Raw genomic sequence first — 11,474 nt, forward strand, 5'->3', positions numbered from 1 at the left:
TAATAATTCAGTGTCTTCAGAACCTACAGATAAAATTGTATTGCACCTGGAGAAACTGTCTCCTAAAACCCTTACTGTTGATGAAATGACAAAACTGAACATAATTTATTTTCACGAGAAAATAAAAGTGGTCTCTTTTTTGAATTAACATCCAGTGAATGTTGAAAACTATTTGAATTAACATCCAGTGAATATTGACGACCATTTGAATTAACATCCAGTGAATATTGAAAGCTATTTCAATTAGCTTCCAGTGAATATTGACGACCATTTGAAATAACATCCAGTAAATATTAAAAGATATTTGAATGAGCTTCCAGTGAATATTGAAAACTATTTGAATTAACATTCAATGAATATTGACAGCCATTTGAATTAACAGTTTGTGAATATTGAAAACCTTTTGAATTAACATCCAGTGAATATTGAAAACTATTTGAATTAACATTCAATAAATATTGAAAGCCAGTTGAATTAACATTCTGTGAATATTGAAAACCTTTTGAATTAACATCCAGTGAATATTGAAACTGGTATATAATTTGTATTTTTGGCAAAGTTACTAGCGCCATCTGCTGTTGTCCTTAACTTTGAACAACCGATCAGAGGGAAGATTGCCAATCAGGCGTTCGACTCGTAATCTGAGGGTCGCGGGTTCGAATCCCCATCGCACCAAACATGCTCGCCCTTTCAGCCTTGGGGGCGTTATAATATGCAGTCAACCCCAGTATTCGTTGGTAAAAGAGTAGCCCCTAGAGTTAGCGATAGGTGGTGATGACTAGCTGCCTTCCCACTAGTCTTACACTGCTACATTAGAGACGTCTAATGCAGATGGCTCTCGTGTAACTTTGAGCGAAATCCAAAAACAAGCCAACAAATTAGCAGCATTCTAACCACCTTCCCTGCCATCCAAGTTAGGAAGGAACTTAGTACTTATTTTTATTTAAAATCTTTCAGGTCTCGAAGAGGCCTGAAGTACCATAAAGGAATTCAGAAACTATAGAGTCTTATATTTAATCATTTTTAAACTTATATAAAATACACTGAGGCTCAGGTGTGACAGTTATAAAACGCCGAAACATACAAACTTACTTTGTTTTGTGTTGTTTTTTCTTAGCGCAAAGTTACCCTATAAGTTATTTACACTTTGTCTACCACAGAAAATCGAACCCTGTATTTTATGTTGTAAGTTCGTAAACTTAGCTCTGACTCACAACGGGTACACAAAATTTAGTCTAACACTGTTTATAAATTGAGTTTGAAAACTTGTCAGGAGTATCGAAGTTATGATAAGTTAGTGTCTGATTATTAAGGTCAGTTGTAGGAAGATACTGTATTTTCTGTCCCCTTATTTAATGTGTAATTTCTTTTACTTCAAGGTTTGATTTTAACATAGAAAGTCAATCAAGTAAACAAATGAACTTCTCACTATATCTGCAAAGGAGCACAAGGTCGCTCTTATTCGTCATTGAAACGGTTTTCTTTTTCTTTTCTTTTCACAGGAAAGATAATTGTCACCTCATTCGCAATGTCACAAAATAGACAGCTGTCCTTTCTGTCGATGAATCGGTTAATGCTTGATGGATATAACCCGCCTATATGCTAAAGAGAGAGAGAATGGTTTTCGGATACCTGAGCAATATATCAATTGGTTGTTTTGAGCGCTAAAAGAAAACTTTCCCTATCAAAAGAGTTAGACATATTTGATATTTTGTGCCATTTAGTAACTTAGAGGTTTTTTTTTCATTTCTGTTTTGTTTTATTCGTGAGTTTTAGCCTTCTTTTGATTGAGGGTGGACTCACGTTCAATTGGCGAGAGAAAATGGATTAAAACTCTCTCCAGTGTTGCACAACACAATAACATTTACTTTTGTTTTATTAACTTTATTTTCAAATAAAGGTTGTAGATTTGTTCAATTCTGTGTGCAGCCACTTCCTATGTATAAGACTTAGTCGAAGTCGAAAAAAGGTAAACCTTAATTTATGATTTATTATCCAACGAATCACCTATATTTGCGGATCTTACTCGTTTATAAGTATAATATAGAATCCATAACACTTACAATATGTAGAATATTAACGGTATTTTCAAAAGTAAATCACAATGTGTAGCACGTCTTTTATCTGATTTAAATTAACAAAGTAACACGTAGCACACCAATAAATAGCTTTCTGTTGACTTGTATTAATAGAATACTATGTAACACGCTTTTTAGCGTCTTACCTTTGGATTATTTTGATAGAGGGAAACGTAGCATGCTGGTAAACGTGTTACACTTGATTTAAATTGATAGAGTAAAATGTGGTACGCTGTTGAACATACTTTGTTTGCTTTTAAATGAGAGAGTAACTTGTTCGCATCGTTGAACATATTCCGCTTGGTTTAAGTTGATCGATTAACTGATGACACGCGCTGTTGAACGATTTCCATTTGAATTAAATACACTAGCTGACATAGTAGAAGTATATATAATATTATCAAACACTGTATTTTAATGTACCTGACAGCTAAAGAAGTTTTGTAAATAATATTTGATTATTTTAGATTGGACCAGTAATTCGCTTTAATTCATTATAAACAATATTTGTCGATTTCCATTTTCGTTTTTTAAATCTTAGAAAGGCTTATTTTGATGAATATTTCGCGCAAAGCTACACGATCGCTATATACGATAGCCGTCTCTATCACTGCTAAATAGCAGTGAACTTACAATTCACTAAGCATGAAAACTGAATTAAACCAACTTTGTAGTTTTCATCTCCAGGATCAAAACGATACCCCAAGCTAATCCTTCAGATTGTGGTAGAATAAAAATATATTTTGGCTTCCCTGACAAACACCAAATAACTAATACTTCAGTGTCTTCAGAACCTACAGCTAAAATAGTGTGGAATTTGGAGAAACTGTCTCCTAAAACCATTACTGTTGATAAAATAACAAAACTGAACATAATTTATTCTCATGAGAAATTAAAAGTGGTCCCTTTTTTTAATTAGCATCTAGTGAATATTGAAAACCGTTTGAAATAACATCCAGTGAATATTGAAAACTATTTGTTTTAAAATTCAATCAATATTGAAAACTGTTTGAATTAACATCCAGTGAATATTGAAAATCATTTAAATTAACATCCAGTGAATATTGAAATCCATTTGTTTCAACATTCAATGAATATTGAAAACTGTTTGAATTAACATCTACTGAATAAAAACCATTTAAATTAACATCCAGTGAATGAAAACCATTTGAATTAACATTCAGTGAATATTGAAAACCACACAGAAAACTACACGAGAGCTACTTGCGTTAGTCATCACTAATGTAGCAGTGTAAGACTAGAGGAAAGACAGGTCGTCATCACTACCCACCGTCAAATCTTGAGCTACTCTTTTACTACTGAATAGTCGAATTGACCATAACCTTATAATGCCTCCACGGCTGAAAGGACGAGGATGTTTGGTGTGAAAGGGATTCAAAACCGATACCCTCAGATTACGAGTCGAGCGACCAAAGAATCTGGCCATGCCGGGCTTTCGATTTATGAGCCGTAATAAAAAAAGAAAAAAGAATGTAAGATAAATATTGCTTAATATAATACAAAATAACATGTAATTTATTCTAATTATCAACATGTTCTATTGTCACAACCACACCTAGTAACTTTCATATGTTTTCTGATATTACGAACTTGTGGGTTTGATAGCCAGGAATAAAATTGTGGACTTATAACCTTAAAATTCGGTGTTCAATACGGGATGTGAGCACACCATAGATAGCAAATGTGTAGCTTTACGCTTTAATAAAACAGCAACTACACGTATTTGTTTTGACTCGACGTGCACTTAAACGATAAACTAACTCTGCTTTTTAAAAGTATTCTACGTAACTTCAGGACTACGATAAACAGTAATACTGGCATACCTTTGTATACTTTACTGTAACAACCTTCTCCAACTATCTTCGTGAAAGTGAGGCTTTCTCCAGGAATTTCCAAGTCTTGTAACATCCTCAAAAAGAGGTTATCTGGAGAGTTGGAATAATAGTTTGGGTTAGTAATGTACTGCAGGGTGACCTTACTCAATGACGTGGCTGAAATGGCGTGAGGTCGTTTTCGTCGTCTCCACTGATACGTCCGGCGTCTCCACCAAAAGTACACTGAGCTTCCAATGATAAGTATTATCAACAGAGTAAAAAGACTTCCATAAAGAATGGATAGTTGAGGGTTGACCGTCGTGTGCGAGTGGAAGTAGTCAGTGGGCATGTTCCCAGAACTATCAGGTTCCTAGGAGAGATCATAGTGACAAAATTACGTGCCTGTTTGTTTAAACTGGACTTTTGAGTTTCTGTGAAGTATAATAATGACAGAATTATATACATGTTTGTCCATGTTGAAACTTTTCAGTTACTGCGAAATATATTAGCGATGAAAATATTTACTTGTATGTTTGTTTGTTTTTAAATTCGCGCAAAGCTACACGAGAACTATCTGTGCTAACTGTCCCTAATTTAGCAGTGTAAGACTAGAGGGAAAGCAGCTAGTCATCACCACCCACCACCAACTCTTAGGCTACTCTTTTATCAACGCATAGCGGGACTGACATTATAGCGCCCCCATGGTGGAAAGGGCGAGCACGTTTAGTGTGACGAGGATTCGAATCCCCGATCCTCCGTTACGAGTCGCCTTACCCTCCTGGTCATGCTACTTGTATGCCTAAACTAGAATGTTTGAGTTACTGTAAACTATAATAGTACAAAAAAGTAATTATATGTTTGTATTTACCAAGTTTCCATATTGGTGTAAGGTATACAAATGATAAAGTTCTTTATATGCTTTTAAAAGTTGAGCTTTTGAATCTGTAAAATATAACAATTACAAAATTATTTCTCTGTTTGTTTGTACTGAAACTTTTGAGTTGATGTCTTATGCAACAATACTAAAATTATTTGCCTGTTTGTCTTCTGTACTGATAGTGTTGAGATGGACCTGGAATGGCCTAGCGCGTAAGGCGTGCGACTCGTAATCCGAGGGTCGCGGGTTCGCGCCCGCGTCGCGCCAAACATGCTCACCCTCCCAGCCGTGGGGGCGTTATAATGTGACGATCAGTCCCACTATTCGTTAGTAAAAGAGTAGCCCAAGAGTTGGCGGTGGGTGATGATGACTAGCTGCCTTCACTCTAGTCTTACACTGCTAAATTAGGGACGGCTAGCACAGATAGCCCTCGAGTAGCTTTGTGCGAAATTCAAAAACAAACTTTTGCTGGGTTGTTGAGTGATAAAGTGTTATATAACTATAATGAAATACTAAATGGCGTTATCTGTTGGATGGCTGTACAAAAATCCATAAAATCTTTCACACTTTGGGTATTCTAGATTCAGAAAATTTAAAAAAAATTAGTGTGGTATGTGCAACAACCATTCCTTTATAACAGAACACACTTTTAAATAAAACTGTTCTGCTCACAACTACAACATGAGGGTTTGATTATATCTTTATTAATGTAGTTTGTAAGTATAATACTAAAAATGAAGTTCTAAAGAAACTGTAGTTTATTTTTCAATAAAGTTTATTACTTTTAATATGTGAAAATATTACAGTTTGTATGTGCACAACCCGAACACTTTTCCAAACCAAAATAATCCTTTCTTAGAAAATGTTCACACTTTTTTTCAGAGAGATATGAATACCACATTTGTTTTGTTTTTGTTTGTTCGTTTTTAATTTCGCGCAAAGCTACTCAAGGGCTATCTGCGCTAGCCGTCCCTAATTTAGCAGTGTAAGACTAGAGGGAAGGCAGCTAGTCATCACTACCCACCGCCAACTCTTGGACTACTCTTTTACCAACGAATAGTGGGATTGATCGTCACATTATAATGCCCCCACGGCTGAAAGGGCGAGCTTGTTTGAGGCGACGGGGATGCGAACCCGCGACCCTCAGATTACAAGTTGCATGCCTTATCCCACTTGGCCATGCCGGGCCTGAATACTATGTATGTCAGCGTTTCTGCTAATTTGTATAATTTATATTCCACATGAGTTAATTTCATAACTTATATTAGATAGCTCGTTTGTTTTACCAATTAAAACAGAAAGCTGAGCTCAGGATTTCTTGATGCCGTTACATTGAGAATCATAGTGCAACACAACAAATGAGTAGATTTCATATTGCTTTATTTCTAAGAAAAAGAACTTTCCAACTTATTCAGTTTAGAACATTCTGATTCAGAATGTGTTTAGAGGATTCTGATACTGTCATAAACGGGTTCATTTTAGTATGTCTTTGTACATCGAGTGGAGTATCTCCAGATTAAGGTTAACAGTGGTATCTGTAATGTTCTCCTTCTCCGAATTGAGTCCATGTCAGTTTCAGAGGTCTCGTAATACACAATACTTCAAATTCTTGTTAGCAGTGTTTTGTATCTTAAGAAGTTAGATTTTACTGTGGTTTAAATATCTTGTTAGCAGTGTTTTGTATCTTAAGAGGTTACATTTTACTGTGGTTTAAATATCTTCTTATATCGGTTGTTTTTTTAACACTTAAAACAAACCGGAGTTTGCTTTGGTTAATATATGATATTCCTTTTATATATTTACGTATATATCCGGTAATGTACATTTACGATAAGCTGGTCTTTTTATGGTCTGTATACAATATGCGTTTAGAATAAAGTTACCATTAAACAATCTAACCATACTTGGTACATAGAATGTTATTTGATACCCGATTAGATGGTAATTTCATCTTACACTTTTATGAACTCCAAGAATGCATTATGTTTTGCTCAATACTTATGTGTGGTGTTTCATAAATGAGAAAGGGATTGTCACTGATGTCGATTCCAGCTATTTTCATCTGGAGATTAAGAACATTTATTAAATACCTTTTTCCAATCTTTAGCTCAAAATGTTATTTCTGACTCGGTCTTTTACCACTTGTACAATATCCTGGTGATAATTATTCTTAAATCCATAATTTCTTCATAATTGCTTCAATAATTTTTACATCTGTTGCTTGTTCAACAGTGTATGTAATGATTATCTCGTCTTAAATCATTGTTTGCTCAATGAAATTGTTCGATTTTATTAAACAAGTTACATTTAATTACAAAACTAGTTTGTATTGCTTTTCACTTTCATGCGATTAACTTTTTGATGTATATAAAATATTTTCGACACTCGTCTCCCATGTTTTTGTTTTGTTTTGCGTTCACAATGTGTTATGCTTGACAGCTGTTACATAGGTCATAGTGATGTAACCTAACAACAAAGGGAACTGGAGAGGCTATTTTAGAATGTTTTAAGTGCTACCATCTATCTAGATATATATATATATTCAAACTCATACAAGTTCAGTAGAATTAACAGTACTTGCAAACTTTATCAGGGTCTGTATTATAAAACCTTTGTAAAAATGCATTATAATACCCAGTTGTTTACCAAACCCAGTTGCTAAATCCAGTACCTACGAAGCCTTTTGTTCAACACAACAGCTACTCAAGTCGGCTGAGATATGACAGGTTTGATAATGGCTGAGATTCTACTTGTATTAACAAAATTACTTAAAAACTACTGTTACGGTTTGAGCCAAATTAAGTTGGTTGGTGAAGTGTAGTTTCCATCACTAATATTTATGTTACAACGCATCAGACATAGGGTAAGAATTTTTGATACTGTATTATTTAGTTATTTTAACACCTCTTTTTTTTTTTAATTTATCTACTGATTATTCACAAGAATTGGTGAACTAGGAACTTAACAAGAACATTAATATTTATTAATACGAACTTATAAGTGAAAAAGAAGTAAAGTGTATATTGATTTGTCAGTCACACCGTACGTGCTATATCCAGGGGCTCTTTCACCTAATACCAAGATTCATTAGGCTAGCCAGGAAATGACAGGCACACAAGTGAATGACAACGTTATTTCTGCGAATATGAAAACCTAAATTTAAACGATGTTGTCGACTTAACTACTTTGTTAATAGTTACATTTCTTGCTTTTCATATGGTGCTAGCACTAATTGAACTTATTAATCGTGTTTGTATTTACAGGCCGTCATTCGTAAAACATCTATACTGTAATTATAGTTTATCGCTAGAGGTCGCTACAGGTACTCACCATGGAATTCTCTACCTCCTGGTTGTTCTTAAGAAAAATGTTCACTAGATGATCAATGTGAAAAGTACCGTCTGTAGAGTGGATAGTTTGAGGTTCGTTGGAGATTGCAGAATAACTCGAGTTTAAATCTTCTGAAAAACAAACAGGTTTAGTTTACTTTTGCACTTCATACAATCTTGTTCTATTCATAATTTCACTGGGTGTATGTCTATAAAAAATTGTTTTTACATTGATAGTTTCCCTCGATATATTTTGTTGTTAAATTTGCACCAACTGATTCTATCTTTAAATTAACATTATTTCGTTTTCATATTATAGTTTTACTGGCTCTTTTTTCAGGAAGAAGTTTATACATACGTAAAAACGGCTGGTATGGATAGAGAAAACTCTATGTAGATGAGCGAACAACATTTCGACCTTCTTCAGTCATCGTCAAGCAGTTTATATGTTTTCTTTATAAACAAGCATTTTACTACATTATTGCTATAACTGGTCATTCTTGTCAGGTTACATTGTGTCATATCCATACATGTATTTGATTTTTCGTGTATAAATATTATGGAAAGTGTCCGACGGTAGTTCCATTGGATATTTTGTTCTTAAATGTTTGCCCCAGAAGAAAAGGGCTAAAAATGCCCAAAAAGAGCACATTTCTGATATTTTACCGACCATTTACTTTTAAGTTAAAGACACAAGTGCTTAACCAAAGTAGGTTATGCAATTAGCATTTAATAAGGTAATCAGAGATTTAGTTTTTTAAAAACAAAACAAGGATAGGAAATATTATCTCACTTTGTTCGTTATACAGTTTTTGCTTCTTTGATAGGTGCTCTCAGTTAGTTATGACAAATAGCAAAACTTAAATCGAATCTAAATGTACAGATATGCTATGAGTTCAGTGTAACTGGCACTTGAAGAATAAGATGGATATAATGTCAAGAAAGAACAACACAATAGCCCTTCCACACCATAATTTAGAGTTATGACGCTAAAATATAAAATAAACCATTCATTTTTCTATGGAGGGTAAGACAAATACAAAACAATAACTTACCTTACCTTCCTTATCAGTATATATAACGTAGTTAACCAAATACAAATCAATAACTTCCCTTGTCTTCCTTACCATTATATATAACGTAGTTAACCAAATACAAAACAATAACTTGCTTTCCTTACCATTATACAGGGTGTTCGGAAAGTCACTGTGCGGTTTTGTAATCATATTTTATTCAGTCTACTTCAAGCCAGTAACTGATAGCGGTGTTTAGAAACAAAATAAGAAGGATCCAGGCCTGTGTTGACGCCAATGGGGGTCACTTTCAACATTGTTTATAATTGTCATTCATATTTACCTCCTGTATTCTATATTGAAACATGTCTGTGCACAGTGACTTTCCGAACACCCTGTATATAACGTAGTTAACCAAATACAAAACAATAACTTGCCTTGTCTTCCTTACCATTATATATAACGTAGTTAACCAAATACAAAACAATAACTTACCTTGTCATTCTTACCATTATACATAACGTGGTTAACCAAATACAAAACAATAACTTACCTTGTCTTCCTTACCATTATATATAACGTAGTTAACCAAATACAAAACAATAACTTACCTTGCCATCTTTACCATCATATATAATGTAGCTTAGTTTACCAAATACAAAAACAGAGAATTTTCTTTGACATCTTTACCATCATATTTAACGTAGTTTAGTTACCCTAGAGAAAAGATAAACTAAGGCTATCAACAAAACAACGTTATTACAAGATTGCAGACTATATGTGTGTACTATAGCTTATAGTTGTTAAAGTAAATATCGCAAATAATATCTGTATGATAAATAAGCTCGATTCATTAGCTTTCAAATACACGCGAATTAGCAATTTACTCTGAATCAACTGTTGTGTGACGCAGCAATAACACTGCACAACAAAGTTTTTGCTTCTTGAACACTTTTGGGTGTTCTTTATAGATTTTGGCTGCTGATCACGAAAATCACATCCAAATTTGCCCATCATGTACCTTTCATCGAAATATTCAGTTTTGCTACAATGGAAAAACGATATCAGTGCAACTGGAATCCGTCAGTGCTTGCTAACTACTCTTGGACACTGCAATGTGATGCACTGGACATTGAATACAAACAAAAATCAAGAGCAAAACACTTTTAATTATTTTGAACGTAATAGCCTATTAGAAACATAAACGCAATTAAATACGTTACTGGCGGTAAACAGTTAACTGTCTATTTCTCAAAGTTCCTACGTGATGAAGCAAAACCAAAACTATATTTGTGCATACCCACCAGGTACCTGTCACAATCAGTAAACTTTTTCAGGAAGCAAAACTTTTCAAAAATATTGTTGTGCAGTGTTATTTGTGTGAAACTTGATATTATGAGCTCAGAATCGTCCGTTTTGGACAGCAAAGGAAATTATCACCGAGGTGCTAATAAACACTTTTACTAATACAGAAGAGAAACAACGTTTCGACCTTGCTAGGTAAAAACTTTTTCTCTGCATTTTTAGTAAAAATGTCAATACCCATACCAGCCGTTCTAAGTGGATTTCTCGTCATCAAAAGTAACATGATTGTAGTGTTATTGTAAAGTAAATAATTTGTTTGTTGGTTAATAGTTGTGTAGAACAGTAATAATAATAATACAATAATATACTTGTAAATCAGATTTTATACTTATTATACAACATGAAAAATGAAAACAAAATTATAACTAAAGAATACAATAAATAGACATCTTGAGGAAACACAAAAGAAACATTATTGTCATAGATTTGTTTTAAAATTTCTTGCGCATCTACACAAGGAGTATCTACGAATAGACATTTCTAACGTTTCAACTCACAGATCAGAATGAAAGCAACTAGTAAAAAGCTCCCACCCTGCCAACTCTAGGGCAACTAATGTGTGGTTTCCATTCTAATAACGCACTTACGACTCAAAGGGCGGAATGTGTTTTAGCAAACACAAGCCACAAATTCTTGTATTCATATTCCAAGTTAGCGATTACGCCAAGCCTGATTCTTACCTGTTAGGCCTATTTTGAATGGCATCAAAGTAGTTGTTTATGAATAATTTTGCTTGTGATTTTCTCACTCATATAGCATTCATAGTGCGAGTTTGGTGGTTAGGACACTAGACTAGCAATTTGAAGGTCGCGAGTTTGAATCCCGCTTACCAGACATGTTCGTCCTAGAAGGTTGCTGACTGGGCCAATCATCCAAGTGTAAAAAATTTTAGTTCAACAAATTACTAACCGACCCCCAATTAGTTGGAATTAGGATCATTAAAAGAAAAAAAAGAGATGGGGGTTCATAGTGCGCAG

At 34.1% G+C, this 11,474-nt stretch overlaps 1 protein-coding gene across 1 annotated transcript; it reads right to left on the minus strand.

Annotated features, from left to right (window-relative positions):
- Positions 1-2,735: 2,735 nt before the first annotated feature.
- On the minus strand, positions 2,736-8,248 carry LOC143228325 (uncharacterized). The gene is made up of 3 exons (XM_076459595.1): positions 8,121-8,248; positions 3,923-4,283; positions 2,736-2,923 (listed from the first exon to the last, which is right to left on the minus strand). The coding sequence occupies exons 1-3, from the start codon at positions 8,121-8,123 to the stop codon at positions 2,736-2,738; spliced, it is 552 nt and encodes a 183-aa protein (XP_076315710.1). The 5' UTR covers positions 8,124-8,248.
- Between the last annotated feature and the right edge of the window lie 3,226 nt (positions 8,249-11,474).

This window comes from Tachypleus tridentatus, chromosome 10 (assembly GCF_004210375.1).
Source record: "Tachypleus tridentatus isolate NWPU-2018 chromosome 10, ASM421037v1, whole genome shotgun sequence".
Classification (NCBI taxonomy): domain Eukaryota; kingdom Metazoa; phylum Arthropoda; class Merostomata; order Xiphosura; family Limulidae; genus Tachypleus; species Tachypleus tridentatus.